This window comes from Hirundo rustica, chromosome 12, assembly GCF_015227805.2.
Source record: "Hirundo rustica isolate bHirRus1 chromosome 12, bHirRus1.pri.v3, whole genome shotgun sequence".
Classification (NCBI taxonomy): Eukaryota; Metazoa; Chordata; class Aves; order Passeriformes; family Hirundinidae; genus Hirundo; species Hirundo rustica.
In genome coordinates, this window is record NC_053461.1 from 8,752,827 (window position 1) to 8,777,687 (window position 24,861).

Here is a 24,861-nt window from a genome sequence, read left to right on the forward strand (position 1 = left end):
TTGCAATGCAATATGTAACTTTCCCCTGAGGAAGAGGCATTTTTCTGCAGTGAAGTGATGAATAAATTATGGGGTCTTGCAAAGCCTCTTCCTTCCTCCCTCAGAAGTGCTTCCTTAGTTGTTAAAGAAACTGGAGTTGGTGTTCAGAGTAATGTAGCCCATTCTTGTATTTATAGCCCAAATGCAATAAATTATTAAAGAATAATTTAAACATTGTGGCTTGGTCACTCCCTTGAGCTTTGCTCTTCCTGATGTCATCATTATGTTTCAGAAAACTGATCCATCACCGGAAGGAGACTGTGTCCCGTAAAAGCCACTCTCCCACCCCACAGGGGACAGTTATGACTCAGTCCTCCAGTGATCACCACCTGGCTGTGTCCCGGCAGCCCAATGGGGTGTGCCGGACAGGGTACGAGCGACACCACAGTCTTCCCAACACTGAGTTCGAGGAGGAGGATGAAGGTCTTTATCAGGTAACAGTGGCTGGACACTTGCTAGGTTCCTCCTTTGGTGGTATGACATTTCTTGTTCTGTTGAATAAAATTACTTTGCAGCTGAAGTTACAAATAAGGTGTTTATGCTGCTGACCTGGGATTACTGCAGTGTCAAGTGTTGGTGTCTCTAAGAAATCTAGAACAGTCCCTCTGCCATTTACACTTGTCATGCTTTTTGGAATCCTTGAGGGTCCATGGTTTTATGGTAACATGTGAAATCCACTTTATACTGCTTGACTATCTCTTGGCAACTTTCTAAAAGAGTTGCAGGCTCCCTGGAGAGTGCTTTGAAAAGCAGTTTTGACATGAGCAGTAGAACTCCTCCCTTCAAGCACTCAGAAGTGTTCCATTTCCCCCTTGTTATGTCTGCATAAAATCCTTGGTCCTTTAAGCATTTTATCTGCTGTGGCTGCCTATTTATATTACTCAAAACAAAACAAAAAGCCAAAAAAATCCCCAAAGATCCTGCTTTGTCTGAAGGTTGCTTATCATGATGAATTAAAGGCAAATTGCAGGAAATAAGATGTAGAGCAGATCTTTTTTTATCTCAGCGACACGCAGTTCCAAGGTTACAGTGCAGCATCAGTGAAGCTTCAAAATAGCAGCCCAAGATTAGGCTCTGGCTGTAGGGGATGAATGGTGTGCCAGATTTCCCTGTGTAGCTGTAGCTGGATGTTAGGGCTAAAGGCACCAAGCAAGGACGAGCATGGAGATTTTTTTATTTCTCCTACAGAGGAACACATACACTGTAATTTTATTTCATCTCAGTGTTTGGAGGTATTGTGTTTATAAGGCACTGATCTGCTGTCACCCCTAGCAGATGAGGCTTGTTTTATACTTGAAGAACGGTGAGTCTGGGGAGATAAAAGGTAGCTCTGGCTCACTCTGGCTGAACACAGCAATTCCTACAAACCCCATTTTTCTCCTCAGTATTCATTTTTCTTCTTTGGCAGTCAAACTAGCTCCATTCTCAAGCCTGTACATTAAGGGCTGAGCAAACAGGGCACCTTACAGCCCATTCTCCGTGCTGGTTCTCTGTCTTTATCTGGCCTGTGGTATGGTTGCTTGCCAAAAAGGAGGAAGACAAATTTCCTTGGCTGACAAAGAACTGTTTCTGTCTGGGTGGTACTGAGGATGCAGTTGAAGGGCTTCCAGCTTAGCCCTGTGCTGAAAGGGCTCCTTGAGATTTTAACAGCTCAGTGGATTTCCTGAGTGCTTTGAAAGGATTTGAAAGGAGAATTGCTTTCTTCTACTGGTTATGCAGTAGCCTAAGATGAGACCTACTGAAATCTAAACTTTCTCACTAGCTCCAGAGGAGCAGTGGTCTTGCCCTGTGCTTTTCATTGCTTGGGATTTTCAGGTACATTTTCAGTGTTTGCATCTGAAAACCTAAGCAAAATTTGAGGTTTACTCTCAGTGGTTTTGCTTCCAGGATTTAACTGGCTGCAGTATTTGGTGAGGGCATTTGTGCTTCAGCTCCTCCACTGTCAGCATAAGGTGGGAGGCTGGGGCTGCTGCCGTACCAGCTGCCAAGGGTGGAGGTTGGGCTCTTGGAGTATTTTAGTCAGTCTGCTGCATTTGTGCATGCTCATTGAGTTTGTGATGCTCATCTCCAGAAACCTTTGCTAAAGACCAGTGTGCCTGGCTTGGCAGAGTTTGTGTGGAGGAGGTGGTGGATGGGAGAGTGTTTTTTTGGTTTACTGATATATTATTTTGTTTAAAAGGTACTACTATAATAACATTGTTCCCAGAAGTCAGAGTGGTGATGTTTTCTGACTGCAAAGGGAATGGGAGTGTTGTGGTTGAGTCAGCTCATGACTTTGAGCAGCACAGAGAGCACAGCCTGCTATCAGTCCTTGCGAAAGAGTAAAGGCCAAGCAGATGTGTAAAATCTGTGGATTTGAGGAACTTCACAGTGCCCTAAGAGAGGCCTGGGGAAAGGGAGGCTTTCAACACAAGTACAGTTGCTTCTCTCTAAACCTTTGTTAAGGTTCCTCATCTTTTCCTCTCTGGAGAGGTGGGATCTGAACTTCATGGATTCCTGCATGGTCACCTTGTGCATGGACACTGCACAGAGGTGGGGGGTCTCCCTTTGGGGGTTTTGGTGTTGTACATCCTCCTGTTCACCCCAAGCAATGGCTAGGATGTGGGGTGGAGGGAGGGGATAGCCACTGGTTACACCTCACAGCTCCTGACCATGAGGCTTGGGCAAGCACAGGGAAATTCCTGTGATGCTTCATGTTCGCACAGCCGCTTGTACTGTGGTGTGTGGCTGTCTAAACTGGTAGGGGCTGAACTAGCATTATCTGTACATCTATTAATTTAAGGATTAGCCTATAATAACTGTGTTAAACTTGTGCGGTAAATTTGGAAGAGCGAATGAAGCCATGGAAATACTCCAAAATGACCCAACCCTCGCTGTCTCCACACAATGTCACGCATCTGCGCTAAGCTCTGAGCTTGCCTGTCTACTAAGTCCCACTGCCTCAGTAATCGTGGCTGTGCTGTGCCAAGCAGCTCCAACTTGTGCTGTCAGCTCCATCACTCTGCAGACAGGGCTCTGCTTTTAGCACAGCTAAGCTTTCTGGATTTGGGGCCAGCCTGCCAGCCACGCAATACAGAGATTCCTCTTGATCTGCTTGACCTCTCTCAGCTGTGCAGTCTCTTTTTGGACCAGCAGAGATAATTTTTGAAGCTGCATGCAAGTATTGGATAGCATTCAACCCAGAGAACAATGTGGAGTGGATTGACAAGAGCTGAGAGTGCAGGCAGGGAGTCTGCAGCAGTGTCTCGTGCTAATTCACCAGGTGAAGGCACTTGTAAAGAGGTGACTTTTTATATGACATGGTATAAGGTTGGATTTATTTGGTGTTGGGTGGTAAAGGGACTAAGAGATCCTTTCTTAAGAGTCTTTGTGCAAACTGCTATGTCTTCACTCATCTAGTGGATCTAGACATGGGCTGTGAACACATTGTCAGCTTTTGGCATCGAGTCTTAAATATTTGAGGTGGCTTTTGAAGGTGTTTTATTTACCGGAATATTTTTGCTCCCAATTCAGTTTAAGTCTTTGCCCTTCCTGGATCTGGGGGGAAAAAATACAATTTTCATTCTCCTTCTATGGAGCAACGTATGATAGAGACCCTTCAGGGGCTTGTCTCAGATTTTCACTGTAGGGTGGCACAGTTCTGTGCCATGTGTGGTGTTTATACAGGTTTGTTCAGCAGTGGCAGGGCACAGGAAAACTTTTTTTCTGGACTAAACAAACCTGGAAAATTTTCACTTGTGATGGACTGAATGTCACTGTAGATTCCAAATGGTTGAAAGCTGGGTTACCCAAGACATTCAGACCATCACCTCCTTTCCCTTCCTGTGCTCCCCTGGGAGGTTTGGCCAGACAGTGATTGCAATATCCCATAAAATCAGAGGCACATTTAAGGCAGCAGGCTCTGAATCGCAGCAGTGCTGAGAGATCCCAAGCAAAGCCTCCTGGCCCTGAGCTGCTGGGCTGTGGGGACTGACGTATTAATGCAATGTGCTCCCTCCTAGCTTGCCTGCTATGTTCAGTGATGCCCTACTGATTAGAGGTTAACCCTGAGGCTGCACCTCACTGGAGTAATTGTGGGTGAATGTGATATTTGTGATCATGATGTTTAGATCTGACTGGAAAAGATGAGTGTAGGAGTCTGGGTCTGAGGCTTCTACACTGCTGACTTGGCAATCCTAGAAGAAGAGACTTGCACAAGAAACCCCAGATGTGGGGTTTGTAACTCCCTGGTAAAGCTTTTCCCAGTGTGTCTTGCTATAGGTCGCAAAGTATTGCACAGAGAGTCAAACCCTATTTTCTCCCTGCATAAGCAGAAATAGCTTTGAAAGCATGGAAAGGCATTTACATGTTTCCAGTCCTTGGCTTTTTTTTTTCTGCAAGGATATTTGTAGCTGATGTAATGGATCTCTCCAGAAGAGTGTGTAAAATATGCACTCTTTTTGCAGCCTCTGTGGAGCTGTTGAGAGTAATGTGGAGACATGGTAAGTGTATGGGATTGCATTTGGAATAAAGGAGGATTAAATGCTTGCTAGGTCTACACGACATATGTGCCATGTGCTGCTGAACACAGCAGTTAAACAAGGACTGCTTTGCCTGCCACAGGGAGGGGATGAAGTCAGTTTGAGTCCTGCTTTGTTCTTCTAGGAGGCTGCCTATTAGCATCTATCCTCCTGAGAAAACTGCCCCAGCTGATGAGAGAGATGTAAGGACAAATCTACACATGCACATGAGAAAGAAGTCTTTGTAAAAGAGGATATCTTTTTTGTCAACCTCCTTTGATTGCTCTGAAATCTTTTCCTATAGATCCCACCACAGGCTCGTCATACTGCTCCTGTCACCCCCCCACCTCCAGAGAAGCGCAAGAACACACAGACTGCTGCTCCCATTAAAAGTAAGGACAAACTGCTCTCCAGGTCTCAGGCATGAAACAGACACTGGGTAATGTAACAACCATGGGGCCTGAATGCTTCTGCTTTGTGCTTAGATGAGCATCCTTATCCATTCCCTGACTTCCTATATAGTTTATATCCTTACAAATATATCTATAAAAAATATAGCCTAGATTCCTGTAGGTTTTAATGCTAGTGGTCCTGAGCTGGTGACCAGTGCTCCTTCAAGTCTGTTCTGATTTGAGAGGGTCTGAGCAGCTTGTGGATGGGTGCCAGGTAGAGCATCCCCCTGCTCCTTCAGTGCCTGTGGCCCTGGGAATCATAGTGCTCTCCGAGGAGCAACTCTGCCTGCTCATGTGGCTAGTCTGGCTAGTGCACAAATCAGTGGTTTAAGATCCTTTTTATCCCACAGATACCATGGCTGTCTCCCAACAACGCAGAGGGAGTGTTCCCTTGCAGTGCAGAGTGTGATACTTCACCAGGGGAACTCATTGGCTTTCAATGCAGTCTCAAGTCTTGTTTTTGACTCCAAATCTGTTGAACACTTTCTTTGTACAGTGGCTGGATTTCCATGAATTCAGTGGCCAGTGCCTGTGAGGAGCAGTAATAATACCAAGGACACATCTGCTTATGTACTGCCCACAGGCAGAGGAGCAGCTAGTGAGGAACACTTCAGAGCAGGACCATGGGGTCAGGGCAGGAGTTTCTTCATCTTCAGCATGATTGGGCTGACAGAGCAATGCTTATCTTTCTGACTTGCTGCCAGCTTGCCCAAGTTCTCTGCTGTGCTGTGACAGTGATGCTGTTGGTGACACTCAGCCCATCTCAAGCCCACTCGTGTCCCCTTGTGTGGAGCAGGGCAGAGCTATTGACTTGCAGGTAATTGAGACCTGGGACTGGCACCAGCTTCCTTAATGGTACTTAATGGTATTGAGCCATTTTTCACTGGAGTAGTATGAGTTTGCAAAGGTCAGTTTCCTTCAACTTAGTATTTTGATTTAATGTAGCATGGGGGAGCTATGATTCATGAGTGATCCTCTGTGAGGAGGAGGAAAAAGAGGGATGCTGAAACTGTGTGGGAGTGAATGGCCTAGTTTTTCTGCCTAGCTGGCGTTTGCTTTGGGAGGAGTGGTGGATGGACTAGTGGAAGGCTCCAAGCACTGATGGAGCAGGAAGGGTTGGAGTTGCCTGCAGAAGGGCAGCAAAGGCATTTCACATCAGTCCCACTGCTCCTTCCTTTGAGCATGTGTGTATGTGAGGAACTGCCTTCTGTGAGAGCTGAGCACCCCATGGGGTGCAGCTCCTTCTCTCCCAGCATTAACACCAGCTACTCTTGGGAAGCTCCAGCAAGCCCACTGTTTGTCCAAGTAATTGTTTTTCATAGTCATGGAAGAACTTGGATACATTTCTGCCCACTAGAAACTAATGGATAAGATTTACCAAAACTATATATAAGATCAGGTTAAAGGAAAGAAAAATCTTAATATCTCTTTGCTTGTTGTGGCTTTTTTCCTTGGCATGTGGGTCTTCCACTGCTAGAGCTAGTCAAAACTTGAGGTGGGGGGAGAAAGACAGTAGAGCAGATAGTATGGAAGCTAGTGAAATCAGTGGGTGCTAGCAGGGCTCATGATCAAATGTTGAAGAGGGAGGGAGTAAAGAGGTTGTCAGTCAAGTGTTTCCTCCACCATCAGTGCTAACCGTGAGGTCTGTGCAAGAGGGAGGTGCAGGCTTGTGTGTGAAGCCTTCTGTGTCTTGCAGTTCTGAGCCACCATCTTTCAAAAGTGAGGGTTTACGTCCTTAACGCAGAAAAAGCCTAACCCAGAGAGAAAAGACTTTTCTGTCCCTTAGTTCTGTCCATCTCTCCCTCCCTTCCCCTGTGTAAAACACTAAGCCCCTTGAAGGGTATTCATCTCAGCAGAGTAGCTTTCCCCCTTCTAAAGAGGTAATTGTGTGGGAATGCTCCAGAGAGAACTGGTACAATTTTGCTTTGAGATAAGTGAGGCAGGAAGAGGAGTTAAACTGCTCTGGTCAAATGCACAATGAGCTTTTTAATGGACTGTGCTGTAGCAGTTTGGGTTTTTTCTCTTTTTCCTTTGATGCTGTTGCTAAGGCATGTTTAATTGTTCCCTTTCAGATGCTATTGAAATTATTCCTGGGTCAGCTTCTAGTGCCTCCTCTATAAACACGACATCCCTGGATACCTTGTACACTGCTTCTTCTGTATCCGAGACCGCTATCCCAACAGCCACCTCCAGTCCTGCCAACACTCCACCCCCTGTCCCAAGCCGGAGTGTCCATACCACAATCACACGCAATTTGGACAGCAGCTCTGTGACCCATTCCCGTTATGGGACTTCCCCAAAGGATACCAGCAAATCTCCCCAGTCCAAGAGGGCTGCCCCAGCACCGCCAGCTGAAGGGGGGACCCAGAGGTCCCACAATATGGATGGGGAAAAGACTTCTCAGGTAAAGAAAACCACCCCGACCCTCCCTGCAAGCTTGGATGCCTTCAGCAACCTCTGCCTGGAGGAGAAGAAGGCAGCTGGTGTGGAGTCACTGCCACCAGAACCCAGTGGCCTGGTGGCCTCCGTGCCCAAGACAATTGGTGCCGAACTGATTGAGCTGGTGCGCAGGAACACCAGCCTCAGCTACGAGCTGTCCCGTGTGGCCATTGGCATTGTCATTGGCCACATCCAGACCTCCATCCCCACAACCAGCAGCATCATGGAGCAGATCCTCATCTCTGTGGTGGAGAGTAAGGTAATGCGTGTGAAGCTGGAATGGGGACTGCTGCATACCACCTCCGAGCATCAAGGATAAGGTGTTATGAGCTCAGTGATCTCCTGATGTTTGGGATGAGAAATGCAGTGAGATCCCAAATGAAAAGGTGCTAGATGGGGGGTAAATGTCCAGCCAGGGGAACCAGGGGTTTAAGGGATTGAAGCCAGGTTGTAGTACTGTTTACAGAGAACTGGAAAACAGGTGAGTTTATTCTCCAGATGAGCTGCAGATATACATCATAACCTTGAGTTGGAGCATTATCTTGAGCTTGTTCTAAATAAACCTTATGTCAGAATAATCCCATATTTGTCCTTCTGCATCAGTCATTGAAATGTGAAGTGCACCTGGGCCGCCCTCTGCTTTAGCTGAAGGGTTAATAAATTTCAGCTCCTGCTTGCTCAGTGCAGCCCTGAGGTGTGTGCATCATATAAACTTCTAAGATTGGAATTCCATGGCTAATGGCAAGATTATAATGAACTGTTCAGAGGCATTTGAATATGTAGAACTAATGGCATTCAAATTTTACATCAAATTGTAATCTGGTTGACTGTTTGCATTGAATAGAGGGCCCTATAAGCAATCATCAAGTCTATCTTTGTGGCCATAACCCAGTGGTCAATTGCTTCCTTCTCCAATAACAGTGCCCTGTCAATGTGTGATCTAGATTCAGAAAAAAGAATTAGCTGTTTCAAGCAAATGTTCTGGCTCTGTCTTGCATGCTGAGAAGTTCAGTTTTCTGATATTTGCACCTTGTCCAAGATTTGATTATTATTTTTCATCATTAATACCTATACTCAGGATACAGTAAGCTTAATTCCACAGAAGTTATTTAGTGCCAGGTTTCTGTAAAGGGGATTTGAAAGCCTCAATTTCATGGCCATTGCTGCAGACCAACCTGAAACGGATGGGAAGAAAGTGATGTTGGTGCAGGGAGGAGTATCGAACTTCTGGCAACTGATACGCTATCTATCACCTAGGACATCTGTGGGATTTTAAAATGACCAGTAATGTATGGAGACACAGCAGAAGATTCTGTCCCATCTCAAAATATCTCATCATACGTGTCTTCAGCAGTACTGCTTTCAGAAGGAGAATCTGGATGGGCTTGCCCAGTGCTCAGGTGTGAATGTTGTGGATCTGGTGTGCATTTTTTTCTCAGTGTCCCACACAGATGATATAGCTCTGCTGATATATGGAAGACTGGTCCCAGGTGAGGTTATTCACTTAGTGTAGAAGACCAGCTCTAAGAGTTGGAAGGGTGGTCATGTGTACTTGTGGGATGACTGCACTGCTGTAGCTTCACTAGTGTGGTGTAGTGGTACAAATTATTATTGTTGACTTTGTGTTGCTCATTATACCAAATCATTCCACAATCTCTGGGGTTTCTGTGTAGAATTGTTGCTGAGTTGTCAGTTCTAGGTCAAGGACGTTTTTTCTTTAATTTGTAGCTTCTGAAATCCCTCTACTCCCCAGTCCATGCAAATACATGGGCAGTTCATCTCTTGCATATTTTTCAAGGTTTTTCTTTGACTCTCTAAACCAGAGTGAGATATCAGCTTTGATTTAAAGCTTTGGTCTACTCATAGTAGATACCATACCTACTTCAACCTTTCGTTTATGTTCTTTAATTAGTGATATCCTTTCTATTCCTATTCCATTCTTAATTTAAAGTCAGCTCACTGGTTTACTAAATCAATTCCAGAATCCATTACTTTGCTTCTCTCCCCAGTGCCTTCTGAAGGTTGAATAGTACTTCCATCTTATTTACCTTGCTGCTCCTCCAGTGTGGAGTCTGTACAGGCATGCGGTTTTTTAAAGAATGAAAGATGCTGGGACAGCATCCTGCTGCTGCTGCTTTTTGAGAGGTAATGTAAGACTAAGTTGGAGGAACAGCAAAGATAAGGAGGGTGCTAAGAAGCTCACGCCTTAGGAAAGATACTTCAGAGGTACCATACTATTTGGGGAACCCTGATCTGCAGAACCAAACCTGCCAGATTGGCTTCCTTGTGTCAGCATTTGGCCCAGCCTTGGAAATGGCCCCTCTTCTTGTCCATGAGTTAGCTCCAGATAAATGTCACAGTGACTGGGTAACACAAAGGGACTGAAACCTCTTTTCAAAGGCAGCACTGCAGTGACTGTCTAAACTGGAGCAGGCTCTCATGGGAACTCATTGGAAATTTTAACATACGTAAAGATGCTCCCTGGTCTTTGAGCTTCTAGAGGATCACTTGGATTAGTAGGTTTTGGTGATACGTGATTGCCTTTAGCTCTGTTGGACTATCTCCCATGTGAGAGGAGGGGATCTCATGTACTGTAGATGTCATGTCTAAGGAGGTTGAGTTTTGCAGATTTATTAAACTTAGTGTGAGACAACCAGAAGTGCCCAATGCTCAGTCTAGTTGCACCTTGAGAGGGTGAACTCAGAAACCACTTACCTGCTTTTTATTAAAATTGCATTGCTGTGTTGTAGTTGTGATGCAGACCCATCTTCTGATTGCCTTAAATTTAAGCTTGAAAACTGCTGACAAAGATGTGTAATGTAGATTGGTCTTCTAGTTGAGTCCAGGCTGCTGAGTGGGGTTGGACTATTATTCTTGAATGTGTTGGAGATGGAGGAACAAGTCAGAAAGTTGGTGTGGGAGGTGATTTTCTGCAGGGGGTTTCCCTTGTAGTGCTTGGCTGTGACCTGCTCCCAACTGCCCATCACCAGCACCTGTTGTCCTTGACAAGCCCTGACAAACCTCATGGCTAATGTGGCTGAAACCCTCTCCTTCCCCTGAAGCTGCCTTCCTTTTCATTCATTGATTCAGCTTTGCTTAAAGGAGACTTGCTTTTGACAAGACACAGAGGCTGCTCTGGGACTCAGCTTCTCCCCCAGGGAGCTCTTTCCCCACACTCAACAGAGACAAGGCAAGAAGGTCAGCAGGGTGAGTGCTTTCAAAGCAGAGTGCTTTGGCTGGGCTGTTAGGAAGACTCCTCCACAGTGAAATAGTGTAACAAAAGGGAATGTGGAAGGTGGGAGTAATGCGTTAGTGCCTCGGCAGGCCTATTCCTAGGTCATTTCTGGTAGAGCCTTTATGAAGGTCTGTGGCAGAGTCTTTGCATGCAGCCATCTTGGCTCAGCTGTAGATGGTCCCACTCCTCCAGAGAGCTGCTGAGGACATCTGTGGAGCCCTGAACAGTGAAGGCTGCAGACCTTCGCAAGGCACAGCTAACTTGAAAGCCAAGTGCTGCTCTCTCCCTGTGACACGCACAGGTCTATGCATGGTTGAAATTGCCTTTCTGCAGAGCTGACCTGCCCTGGACGGGGCTGTATCAGCTGGGAGCAGACCTGCTGCTGCTGAAAGAGTGTGTGTGAAAGGCCTGCCCTGGGACATTTGTCTCAGCTGAAGTCACGCCTCTCTTACACCACATTTCATCTCTTTTAACAGCTGCTGAAGAGCCCTGGCAATCTGCATGTGTTGGGACCAGTGTTAGCTGTCTGGTTTCTGTGGATAATGTTGTGGGAATGGTTTTCTGGCCAGAGGATGGAGGAATTCCCAGAGCAGTCCCCATGAGATGTGTCTGAAAGCCTGCTATATGATTTCGGGGCTCATCTGGAGGGAAGATGTGTGTACCCATGGTACTGGTGATCCACTGCATTTGCTAGTGGGATCAGATGGAGAGAGACATGGGAGTGGGAAAAGAAGAAATGGCCAGGACAGCAGCTGGGTTTGCATGACAGATGTGGCCACCTCTGAATAGTGTGGGTGTGATAAAGTTCCCAAAGTGGTTTTGGGCTATTCAGGAAGAATGAAATCCCTGTAGCAGCTTGTTCTCCTGGGCTGAGGTCAGAGAACTAACTATTTGAAGCAGCAAGACAATGCAAAGTGATATTGTTAGAAATACTGAAACCTCCATCTGCTTATGGGCTCTCCAGCAGATTCCTGGAAATGACCATATGATGATGATGCAGGTTGTAGTAAGCTGCTAAAATGTTTAATAAGCAGAGACCTGACCCTGGTGATGGGAGGGCTGAGAATGATGCTGAAAGTGCACTGAGACAGTGCAAGGTGTAGTTACATGGTCAGATGGAAGAGCTTGTTAATGGATTGATTTCATCTGAGCCCATCCAAGCTTGATGCTCAATGGAGTCATTAAGGGCTGCAGATGAAGGATTTGAGAAAGTAGATTAGGGATAATAGGCTGAATAGAGTGTTCATTAAAATGAATACTCATTAAAATGATCATCCAGAAAGAGTCCCAGCAGTGGATTGAGGTAGGACTGGCCCTGCAGTGCTCTGGTGAGGAGGATGTGAGTAAGGCACATAATGGAGAACCCTCTCCCTAGCAGCTGGGACATTTGAGGACAGGCAGGTGCTGTAAGTCCTCCTAAGGAGAAGCAGGGGGATAGCAAGATGAAGTGAGTCTCAATGTATTTCTTTCTGATAAATCACCTTTCAGAGACATTCTCGTGCTTGTACTCAGCTCTTGAAAGCTGTTGTGCTCTATCACAGCAGGCTGCCTGCTTTTCTGCTAGGCCACCGACAGCTTCCCAAAATTTCAAGAGTGTACAGAGGCTTGTGTTAAACCTGCATGCTTCTTCCTTCATTACCTGCCTCACAAAAATTATGTAAGAAGCAAAAACCAAGAAAACTTGTAAAAATAAAACTTTATTTTATAACTGAAGCATGGATGTGAAGTCCTAAGTTAATTCATACCCCAAAGCAAATGACCATCATTTCTGTCTCTAATAAAGCAGGCAAGATATTACTGTTAAACATGGAGTGGTTTCCCCAGAGAGGGCTGGAGGGTGGGAGAAAGGCAGGAAGGGTGCACCTTCTGCACTTGGCCATCCACATGTGGGTGTCACAGCTGGCACAAGACATGGCCTTGTGTTTCCATACAAAATCTATCTGCTCTGCTCCCAAAGTGGTCTGCCTGAAGGCTTGCTGCCGCTGCCTGCACAGCCGGCCTGTTGGAAGGACTAAGTCTTCTCTGAGATTCCAGGAGATGTCCTGACTGGTAAATTATAAAGGCCATTTCTCACTGAGTGATCATGACTTGTTGCTGCATGTGTGTCATGGGTTGGCACAGTTTGGTTTTTAGTTGGGGAGGAATGTGGAGTGCTTTTCCCTGTCAGGACCTTGGAATTGTTTTAGAAAGGACAGGCACCTATCAGAAGGCTAGTTTGGGATATTGGCATCTGTTTTGCCCACTGAGAATTCGACTTTGGGAAGTACCCATATAAACCCTGATTTCGGACAGGTTCGCCCCTTTTTCCTCCTGGTCGGCTGAACAGGTAACATCGAGTTGGGCCTGCTGCTCCCCCCACCACTTTGGCGGGGGGAAGCTGGCCCCGACGCCTGGCCGGGCTGCTCCATCGGCTCCAGTCGGGGGAGAGGCTGCAGCTTAACATCAGCTACTTTTTTCAACTTCTCCGGAGCACTGGAGCAGGGAGGGATCTCTGCCGGGCCCCTGATAACAGCTATGGGCCCGTTTGGAGTGAAGCCGCCCCGACTGTCACTGAGGGGTGGGCAGAGCACACACCCCCCCCCCCCCCCCCCCCCCCCCCACCTCCTCCAGTGATTCCAGACAGAGAAAGAAAAAGAATGGAAGGAGGAAGCCCAGTCGTATGAGGTGAAAGGAAGAGAGACTGATGCCTGGGGCAAAAATCACATGACCACTGCAGGCCTGGGCAGATTTAACTCTTTCCTGGCAACATGGAGCTTCCAAGGCCTAACTCTTCCCTGAGAGAGAAAACAGAGACAGAGTAGATGTAGAAACGACACCACATGAAGTCAGTGGAACAAGAGTGAAAGAACTGATAACATTATTAGAAAAGGGATTGAGGATGTGGACATTTTTAACCAGACTTCTCTGATGTAAACTGTGGAGAAGTTGACTGTTTCTTGTAACATCTTAATGTTGTTTGGGGGAATGCTGGTTCTAATCAAATTAGGGGTTGATATGATTGAGATTTAAGTGAGAATCTCAAAGCCCCTCACTCCTGGGGTAAAAGGAGGTCTCAGCCTTTGAGACAAAGATGATTTTAAAGAGAAAGTGATTTGAAGCCCTCGGCTCCTAGGGTAAAAGGAGGTCTTTGTGTTTTTTGAGATAGGGACGATTTTAGAGATAGAAGAAGAAAATCCTTGTTTTGTACTAGAAGAAGCATTCTTAAATAGTACTCCAGATACACTGAGAGGCCCATAGGAAGCCAGGGGAAAGGCTGCTAATGGGTGGGACTGCACAATCTGCAAAAATTACAGGCAGTTGCAGATTTGTGACATTGGGAGCCATTAGACTGTTTTTGTCTTGTGGTGAGCGTTTCCATGGTACTCTAGAGAGACTCCTCTCCCAAAGTGATGAAAGATTATTTTTAAATGGTGAAATTGACTGAAAATCACAGGTTGTGTCTATGTTGTTTTGTAGGAAAGTTAATAATTGGTAGGGGGAGGGAAGAGTGTTTTGGAGTTCATTCCATTTTGTTTTAGTTTTTTTCCAACTTTCCATTCTTTTAGTGTGTGTTAATAAAACTATTTGTTTCTTTTTAAGCTTAAGCCTGCTTTGCTTTCTCCTGATCTTCTCCCACAAAAGAGAATAAACACTAAAACCACTACACTAAATTTGGCAACCAGAATTTAGCAAACATGAAACCACTATGATGTGGTAAGACAGCCTCATTCAAAAATTTTTAGGAATTTGGTCTCAGTAAGTGGGTTTTCCCTGTTGTTTGAATTTCTCAGCTTGGTTCTGTTCAATCTCGCCGATCTCCTGCTGCTTGTTGTCACCGCTGCCCAGCTCTTGTGTATATAATTTAAGCTCTTTCATAAATTACTTCTTACCTCTCTTAATGGTGCCAGGGCTCATCACTTGTGATCAGCTCAGTTCCATGTACTGAATCCTCCCTTCTTGCTTTGCTTTCAGGAAACCAAGTGATTCATATGATATACTTAGGTCCTAGAGGCTTATCCTAAATCCCAGAGCACAGCAGCTGTTTGGGTGGGTTAAATGCTCCTTCATTCCCCTCTTCCTTGAGGGAGAAGAAGAGCAAAGGAAAGGCAACTGAAGAGTGAGACCTTCATGGCAAGGGTTGTGTATGAGGCAGAAGTGGTGGGGATGCAGTTGGACAGCAGTTTGAGAAAGGAATGTGTGCAGTAAGACTTACTGAGTGCCTACACATTTCAGAGCTGTGGTGAACAGTGGAGTTCTGCTGCTTAGAATGAAGCAAAATCGAAGCAGCCCATGATGAATTGGTTCCTGTTCTTGCTGCAGAGGATCTGGGCCTAGAGCAGCCGGCATGGAGAGCACCATATAAGTCTCTGCTCTTAAGCCAAGAATTCAAGGCAGATCTGTCGCTTTCAGGCTGGAGGGAATGGGCAGTAGACCAGGAACTTCTGCCTCGAGGCAGCTGTGCAGTGTGGTGGTGTGCTGTCCAGGACATGTCTGTTTCACTGGGGGGGGCTCAGCTGCTGCCTGACAGTGTTCTCAGCCATACCAGGCTGGTTTGTCTTTTTCCATTTTCAGTATGATTTCCAGAATCTACAGAGGGTAGAGGCTCCAAAAGTATGTGGTCTGAAATAACGTGTCACAAATTTACTGGTTTTGTACTGCCAGCTCTTGACTGAATGAGGTCAGCTGCCAGTCGTGAGACAAGATTGCAGGAAACAGGCACCCAAACAACAGCCAGCTGTCAGGGTCCCACTAACCAGTGGTTTTGCTGTCATGCAGAACCTGAGTGCGGGGCTGCCCTCAGGCCAGATCTGCCACGATGAGCAGCGGCTGGAGGTGATCTTTGCAGATCTGGCCAGGCACAAGGATGATGCTCAGCAGCGCAGCTGGGCACTCTATGAGGATGAAAATGTCATCTGCTGCTACCTGGAGGAGCTGCTTCACATCCTGGTGAGTAAAGTCCTCTCTTTACAGGCAGAACAGAGCAGACAGTGCTGGTGAAGTTCCTTTTTTTGACCTCCTTCACCCCTGTATTGCCACTGGATCTGATGTTTCAGGGGCACAGGTTTCTTGTGCATCTTTTACTGTCAGTAAGCCCCACCCCTCTCTGTGGGTTCTGCAGTGCTCTGGAGCAGCCTTTACACTCCCTTCCATGTTACAAAGCTGTTCTGACAAGAATTACTGAGCTGTTCATGGTAGTTTTAGTATTTTCGTATCCTATCACAAGAGAATGTAAACCCTGACCTCCACAAAACCCAACCTCCCACAGAAAACCTGGAAGTCTCTGGTGAGGGTTGTTGCACTCCTAATCCCATTTAAAACACCTTCCACTTAAGTTAGCCTCTGTTGCTGGGAGGTACCTGTAGAGGTTAAGCTCATTAAATGTGAAGAACATTCTTTGGTTGCCTTGAAAGTGAGCTTTAAAGCTGTTTTAGTGAAAAGTATAAATCATCTCACACATCTCTGCATACAGGAGAGGAACATAGTGACCAGGATTACAGTCCCAGCGCTCTGACTAGTATGTACAAGGCCGTCTGTGTCTGGGGATGACTTGGGAACTGCCCTCAGTGCAGTGACATGGTCTGTGTTAGGGGTACTGGTGTGGGGTTTGCTCCAGCACTATTTTATAGTTCTCTCCAGTTCTGACATAAATAGAATAGGTAAGTTTTCTGTAATGAATGCCAGGGTCTTTATCACTCCACATACGGCCTGTGCTGCCTTGCTGTGGGCCTGCAGGGCAAGGCTGAGTGGGGTTTTGTGCAACCATTTCCTCATAACTTAAGGGTGGGAGGAGATATACTTCTTGGGATGGTGGTAGTAGTGCTGGAGCCGCCCCGTGTAACTGTGTGATGCTCTCAATCAGGTGTTGTTCAGGCCATATTTTAGGTATTTTCAGCCCGGGACATGCTCTCTGCCAGAGGTGTTTCTCCAGAATCCACTTTGATGATGAAGGGTGATGGTTCTTCACCTGTTTCTGTGCTCTGCCTTCAGTTTCTTTGTGAGATGCAGGGGCTACTGAGATCTGAAAGCAAGTGGACTCCCTCGAGGTCCCTGGAGCAGGCCCCTTCTGCTTTGATGTGTCACTGGGTTACCTGTCCATTCCTTCTTCCAGACAGATGCAGACCCAGAAGTTTGCAAGAAAATGTGCAAGAAGAATGAGTTTGAATCTGTCCTGTCCCTTGTGGCGTATTATCAGATGGTAAGGTGGCAGCATGCACCAAATCTCTTTTTAATATTTCCCTGCAGATGCAAAAGAGCAGGGTTGGTACAATGAGTGTGTATAAGATGTTTCCCTTGGATAGGGCAGTTCTGTGGTCACACTGAAATTGCAGCTTATCCTTTTTGAGTGCTGGCTAATGCCAATGCTATGTATGAAAGTTGTGCGAAGGAGCAGAGGATGCTGTAGACTTTGAAGCAGTAGCTAGCACTTGGCAAGAGTAAAGCTTGCTGGTTTTACTGGGCCATTGAGGGATAGTGTTGGCATCACTGGAATCTAGAAGAAGGATTTCAGAGGATGCCGTGGGAGATCTGACAGTCTGTGATTGCTCTTCTTTTAATTGATGCACTCCTGGCATTAGTAAATAACTTTGCTTAGGAAAGTAAGTAGTGAGTAGAAGCCTTGGGACTGAGGAAGGAAATCGGTACTTAGAGGAAGAAAATGAAGTTTTGCCTTAAACACCTATGTAGTGTTGCTTTGCCCCTTTCCTTCCTGGAATGTTCTATTGTAGGAATCTGTGGGAGTAAAAACGTTGTCCCTGTCTTATCCCTGAGACCCCAGCTACAGCACATCAAGTCTTGTGGCAGTTTGCTTTCATCTAGGCCCTCTGTGTCTGAACCCAGATCTCAGCATCAGGGGGCTGTAGCATAGCTGAGAGCAGCAGGAAAGCGGGCTGGGCATAACAGAGTCTGCTGACTTTCACTGCCTGCTCTTCTCTGACCACAATTCCAAGGAAGGCTGATCAGGGAGGGAGCAGTTGGGTGTCCTGTCCTGGCTGCTGTCATGCCTAGTGCCAGGGTTTGGCTCACTTGTGTTCTCTGAATCCTGGAGCTGTTGGCTGAGAGTGGAGTATGCAGTATACCTCAGCATCAGAACTTCTGCACGGAAGGTGCAGGCTGAGCATCATCTTTGCTGGAATCCTTACATGTCCCAAAACTTTCTGAAGAGGGCTTGCAAATGTTACCTTGTCAGGAAACCTTAATCAGAGCAGTGTTCACAAAACCTTAGTATGCTCAGAAAACCCTGGCTACCCAGCACATTCAGTCTGTTTGCTGGGGACAGATATGGGTTGTTGGTAAATTACCAGATTTAGTGGATGATGTGGGACATCTCAGATCTGAGCTCTGGCTGCCACGTGCCCTCTGACCACATGTGCCAACACCCCATAGCCAGCCCAATTGTGAACCTTATTGTAAAGTGATTCCTGTACTGTTGTTAAAAGCTTTTAAAGCTTCTGGATTCATGTCACCCTGGGAAGGTCTGTGGCTTCCCAATAACAGGAACTTCTAGAAGCTGTGTCTCTGCCTCAGAGTGAGCCCCCCTCTAGGATATGGTTTGATCTAACAAATTGGTTTTGCAGGAACACAGGGTGCCATTGCGCCTGCTGCTGTTGAAGTGCTTTGGAGCCATGTGCAACTTGGATGCTGCCGTTATCTCAACGCTTGTGAATTCTGTACTGCCGATGGAGCTGGCCCGGGACATGCAGACTCACACACAGGGTGAGCCAGAGCTGTTGTTCCCATGGCCCTGGGAATATGTCTTCCCATTACACAATTTGCAGCTGCAGCAGTGGCCCCCCCCATTGCCCGGCTGCTCTACATGCCCAGTGCTCAGTGGGGAATGGTGTCTGGTTTTAAAGTTACTAAGGTTATTACAGCTTTAACTGGGGAATGCGCAGGAAGGGATGTTTCAGTCCAATGGTGGGAGGCCCTCCAGCTCTGGAACATGCCATTAATGATCTGTGTCACTTCTTGTAGATGTCTTAAAACATATTTTAAGTTGTTACAGTTTTGTTCCACAATGTTGACAAGAGACACCTGCAGATGTCAAAGAAGATCTCTGCATTTTCTTAAAGAGTTTTTTGCAGTGTTCTGTACCCAGTTTTTGTGGTGTTTCATGTGGTGAAACAGATGTGTGCTGGTTAAAGGAAAGGGCCTTCTCTCCACCACTGTGCCAAGAGAGATGGTGATTCTCTCTTGACTCTGTTGCAGTCCTGGTCCTCTACAGGATAGTGCCAAGGCCCAGGTTCTCCCAGCTCTTTGCTTTCCATACTCAGGCTCTGCCCTTGTGTTCCTTCTACTTCACACTCCTCCATTAGTTAGGATGACCTGTCCCTGCTACTAATAGGAATGTCCTTCATGCACTAGAGCTCCTGCTTAGCCCAGTGTCCTTTATTTCTGAGCAGCCAGAAGTAGATGCTGTGGAAAAGCCTTAGAGTAAGGTGAACATGTAGTAATACTGCCCTGGTGTAACCTTCCAGCTCATCACACGTGCCCAGTCCTGGACAGTCACAGCTGTGCTCCTCAGTTTGAAGCCAACCTGTAGGCCACCAGTGCTGGGAGTGGCATATTTCTCTTAAAAGGACAAATCCATTCTTGTGCTAATTGGGACCCACAGTTAGAGTAGCTGTTGAGTGACCACATGGATCAAATCAGAAGAGCCTGGTGTTTGCAGCCTTTCTGCCCTGGTTGCAGTCTTTTAGTTTGTTGGGTGTCATGAAGCTGTGAAGGAGTATAATTTGGTGATGAGACTGTGTAGGGGTTGACAGGTCTGCAGAGAACAGGTACTGTCCCATCCATTTCATGTGAGCCGAGTAAATGTCCTAGATGACCACTCTGAACCTGCATAATAGACATTCCTGTCCCCAACATCCCACCAGACTGCCAACCTGACTGTGGTGGGCAGCATTAACAGGACTCATCGTGTATCTGGAAAGGGGTATGCGAGATGAAAATCAAGCCTGTTGCAGAAGGCTTTCCACTTGTATTTGCTTAGATGCTTTGAAGTGCAAGCATTTCAGAGGTGAGGAGGGTGGCGTTTCAGGGCAGGGCAAAGGGCTGGTGGGACTGCAAGTATTACTCCTGTGTTGGCTACACTTCCTCTTTTGTTACTGCTGCTTATAAATTCTGTGTTGTGAACTTACCACACTCTTGTGTTTAATCTGGTTATGCCTGAGAAGCATCTTCTCCAGGCTGAGGTTTTACTTCTCAAGAAGCAAATGCTAATTGGTTATGGGACTGTGACTGTGCTCCTGCAGCAACTTTTCTCCTGATTTTGTGCTGCCAGAAATAAACTTTATTGTGCTTCCATCATTCAGTCACAAAGACTGTCTCCAAGTGAGCATCCTGTACACCTTCCCAAAAAGAGTTCTATCTCTTGCCCTGTTCCTGAGCTATCTTTGTGCAGACAGAGTGGGCTGGTCACCCTTCTTACTCCTTGCCTGGTTGCAGTGATGCTGTGTTTTGTCCAGGGCTGTGTCGTCCTAGACTGCACAGCTGATACAGCCTCTTGGAGGGTTTGAGCTCTGAGCTATGTGACTTCTGCACACCTCTGCTGATCTCCAGGTAGTACTTGGGCTGGAGCAGGCCTGTCTCTCAGCAAGTGTTCACTCTGTTTTGGGGTCCTAAAAGTATGGCAGTGGAAGTGGGTGAGAAATGGCTCTACTGTGTCCTCTGAGCTGCCAACGTGCAGCTCTGCAGCATCTCACTTTCCCTAGCATCATCTCAAGGTGAGGATTTTTTCCCTCCTTGCTGTAAGGTGGTCCAGTTGGAGGGTGAAAAGCTACTCCTCCTTTGCTGACAGACCACTGTGTGGATACAGGAGCCTCACAAATCAGCATCCTCATCATGTGCTGCTTTCCTTGTGCTACGTTTTATGGTAGGCACTTGTGCATTGGCATCTGTGCATCATCCAGTCCTCTCAGCCTTCACAGTGGGGCTGCAGGGGTGACCATCCTTGGCCCAAATGTATCTGTCCTTCAGAGGTGTTTCAGGGTATTAGTAGTTCCTTCCTGCCATTCTGGTTTACTGCTTCATGTGCTGCCAGCAAATGGAAAGCTTGTGTGAAAACATGACCTTGAATCCTACAACTTGAGCTTATTTTGATACTAGAAACTGGGAAATAGCAGCTGATCCGTGACATGCTGTGGAATAGCTAATCCCTTCTGTGGCTGACCGGAGCCAGAGCAGTCAGTGCCAACACTACACAACTGGGGAGTGTGGAACTGGCTGCAGCAGCTCTGTGGGATCCCTCCTGGCTCATTATTGAAGAGCAGCTGAGGCAGAAGCTCTGTCTGTGGATGCTGGTGCCTTTGGTGAGGACTTTACCCTGGGACTGATGCAGGCATGTTGGCTGCTGGCCAGTTCTTCTGCAGATGTTTGGGTCTTACTGCTTCTTGACAGCTCCTTCCCTTTGCTGCAGCTGGCCTACACATCTGTCCATCTCAGAACACCTTATAATAAGTCACAGAAAGACAGAATTAGCCAGAAAAATTCCAAAGAAAACAGGGATAATCCAGTCTGTAATCATGACTTTCTCTTTTGTTGCAGCACAGTTTACATGCAAGTCAATTGTCAGGGTCTTCTCCCTTCAGTCATAGACAATTGTGTCTGCTCCCAGTGCCCACATTTCACATTGCTGTGTTTAGAAGGTGGAAGCAAGGTTTTCAAAGGCCTCTGAGAAATGCTTTTCATGCATGATTGCAGTTTCTCACCACTGTCTCAGTAGACTTCAGTAATGCAGGCTGGTAAATAGCTGTATCTCTCCCACCTGTCATGGCTACTTCAGTGATGCTTATCAGCCATCAGCAGTCCCTCTGCTTCAGGAGAGCTGCATTGATACAATTTAATTTAGCCACTGGGACTGCTCTGTAAGGTTAAAAAAAAAAAAAAAAAAGGGCAAAAAAAAAGCTGTGTTTTGACTGACACTTACTCTTCTTCAGCATGCTAAGGCTTGGAGTCTTGTCTTGCTACAGCTGGGACACTCCCAGAAACTTGTAGAACCTGTGCAGAGTAAGTGTCCTGGGTTGATCTGGATTTGCCCCAAGTTCCAGTTTCTGGCTGGTTTCAGCATTCTTTGATTAGTCATCTTTAGAGAAATGCAACAAGATTTGCTTCCTAGTTGCGTAGACTACTGTCAACCAACATGAATGGACATCAGTTAATGGCAGGTGGACCAAGGAGGTATAAAACTAGTTTCTTCCCTCCTATATCCGGTTTATCACTGGCTCCTGGCTCTCACTTCATTTCATTGCTCCTGAGGTGATGAAGGAAAATGTTTTGTTGACGAAAGAAAGCCTTTCTAGGAACATGAGAATAGCATCTCCCTGTGTCTACCTACTGCAGTGTCCTGCCTCTGAGAACCAGCTCCTGTAGCTGTGGAGGAAAGAATGAAGAAATCATGTGGTGACCAATTTGTCAGATCCCTTTTCTGCTGAGGTTTTACTTCTCAAGAAGCAAATGGCATCACTGTCACCTTACAGCTGAGAATTTCTTATATAAGAAGTATAAATTATATTTAATTAATTAAATATCCTCCTTCTCTTTTTAGGGAGAGTAAACAGTAATTTTCAGCCTTCCTTTGCTGCCACATGGTCTACAAACTCTTAATCTTTTTCATACTGTAGTATCAAGTTATCTATTTTTACACAAAGTACTTGCTGATTAAAAACTGAGGCATCATGTGGAACTGTGATTGTGTGTGTGCGCTTTGAGTGGAGAGGCTTTGCTGACAGAGCTGACTTTCCAGGGGGCATAGGGCTGGAAAGACTCAGTAGCATTTTGTCCCCCATGCTGACAGTAAACCTGAAAGCTGCCAAATGTTGCAAGTCCTTTGGCCAAGTCCAGGAGTAAGTGGAGACAGTGAAGGCATCAGCCTGTGCAATCAAAGCCAAACTGCAGGGTGCAGATGCTTAGAGATGGGTTGAGTGGGCATGAAGAAGTGAAATATCTTAAAGGGTTTGGAGGGGGCACTGGAACTGGTGTGTATTGTGCAGGGCAGCAGTATGGCCAGGAAAAGCATCATAGATTGAAGGGGCCTTTTTTTCCTCTGATGAAAAGAAGTTTTGGTCAGTTTTTCATAATTACACGTTCAGTTTTCTTGTGCCCCAGAGCTCTTTCTGGCAGATGTAGCTGAACTTTTAGACTGTGTGGTAACCTATATATAATAATACTCATTTTCCTGTTGCCTTCAGACTTGCTGAACTGGACAGAGGCTACATTTGATGAGGTCACAGATCCTCTTCTGTGACTTTTTTTTTGTTCTACAGATATCTGTTGGGAGGTATCCATTAATTAAAATTCAGGAAAGACACTGACAGGTGTTATTTGGAGCATTCACATATAGCTGCTGCTGGCAAAAATTGTGTTGGACTAGCAGACTGTGGGATGTATCGGTGCTGAAGATGTGTGGCCTGGGAGGTGGGTAGATGCACAGCATGAGCAGTGGTCTGTGCTCCCCAGGGACCTTTAATACCTTCAGGCAGAGCTGAGGTAGCAAAAGTAGAGCAGTGCAGAGATGGTAACAAGCAGCATGGCTGTCTGGGGGTGGTGCTGGTTGGAACAGGCAGTATTTTGAGCTGGCCAGATGGATGCTTTTTCTGGGCTCAGTAATTACATAACTATGGAATGTGTCCTGGGACTGTGCAGGGTAGGTTTTTAATTATTCAGATCAAGTTTGCCCAGATCCTCTGAAGTGGAGGAGAAAAAAAAATAGAGGACTCTTGTTATGATTACTTTTAAATTGCTTTGGAAACACATGGCACAGAAGGCATGTGGTGTGCTAAAACAGGGAAAAACACCCTTACTACTTAGTCTGTACAGGAATGAGGAGCGGGCTAATCAGTGTTAAATGCCTGTATTAAATGTGTGACTTCCCAGCTCCAGCTGGGGAAAGGTTTCACATCCTCGGAAGGACTAATGACAGGACCTTTGTCTGGCAGATCATCAAAAGATGTGTTACTCTGCACTGGTGCTGGCCATGATGTTCTCCATGGGGGAGCCCCTGCCATATCACCACTATGGTAAGAGTGGGTTGTGCTTATTGCAGAGCTGGGGGTGGGATGTCTGGGGCATGCTGGCAGACATGGGGAAGGTACTTTTCCTGATGGTCAGGGTGGGGCCAGCTCAGTGGAAGGCCCAGCAAGAGTAGGGTTTGTTCTTTGTCAACTGAGCCTGGCAGCTGAAGCACTGGGCTGAGATGCCAGATTTCCAAAGAGCAGCATAAATCTGGGTTAGAGCAGTGGAGGAGGACTGAATACCACACTGCAGGTGACACGGATTTGCTTATCCCTGTGACTAAGTGGCATTTTGTTTTACCTCTGCTCTGTGTGAAAGCACACACCTCTTACTTGCCTTGGAGACTGTGTGCTGATGAGGCCGAGATCCCAGATCTCTGCACCAACACCCACTAAGGCTGTCAGCTGCATAATGTGGCCTCTTTCTGGTCTCTCTTCTAGCAGGGTAGTGCAGCCCTCTATAGTTCAGGCTCTTGGGCAAAGTGGAGATGATTAAGGGTATTGCAGTCAACAGTGAAGTGCAGGTATTCTCCCTGGTTTGTCCTCTGTCCTTTCATTTCAGCCAGAAAGCCCTGCCTGCTTCTTCCCAAGGCTATGTTGTATTTGGGAGATTCTGGGCTTAATTTTCCTAGAAATGCAGTGGAGATTTTTATAAGTATCTTGTCAGCAGCTTTATCTTAACACTGGGTAAACCTCTACAAGATTTAAACTGGTGCAGTAGAGACTGGAATGAGCCTCTACACTTTATGGTTTTCTCTCCTTGTGTAACCCTGGCAGTTATTTCCTGCAGGTGGACTTATTTGCATGAGCTCCTGAGCTTTTCTAATGACTGAATTGAAAACTGGGTTATTACTAATGATCTAGATTATTAGGGGTTTTTAAAAAGAGATTAATTAAACCAGTGGTAAAGAATACTAATTTCTTCTGACCTTGAAGCCTTCACTGGTGGCATTGGTTCTGCAGCAGTTAAGAGCAGGATTTGGTATTTTTTTTACTAAAAAAAAAAAAAAAGAGCCAGTTGGGGTACCAAATTTCAGCAATCTCTTTCATTGTCTCTCACACAACGATGCTTCAGTGGTCTGTCTAGTCCACTTGAAGAGCCCTTTATTCCCTGGAGGCTGACACTAGCACTCCACTAATGATTCTTAAGCATAAAAGAACAGAGAGATGGCTTGGATGGTTCCTTGTTGCTTGGTTTATTTTCACTGTGC

General features: G+C 46.2%; 1 protein-coding gene across 1 annotated transcript in view; it reads left to right on the plus strand.

Annotated features, from left to right (window-relative positions):
* Positions 1-24,861, plus strand: part of NCKIPSD (NCK interacting protein with SH3 domain) — a 53,787-nt gene that overhangs the window by 22,926 nt on the left and 6,000 nt on the right. The window contains exons 3-9 of the mRNA XM_040075992.2: positions 272-473; positions 4,843-4,930; positions 7,063-7,688; positions 15,420-15,590; positions 16,753-16,839; positions 18,218-18,356; positions 23,576-23,656. Of these exons, the coding sequence (XP_039931926.1) occupies positions 272-473; positions 4,843-4,930; positions 7,063-7,688; positions 15,420-15,590; positions 16,753-16,839; positions 18,218-18,356; positions 23,576-23,656 (1,394 nt within the window). The remainder of the gene's footprint in view (positions 1-271; positions 474-4,842; positions 4,931-7,062; positions 7,689-15,419; positions 15,591-16,752; positions 16,840-18,217; positions 18,357-23,575; positions 23,657-24,861) is intronic.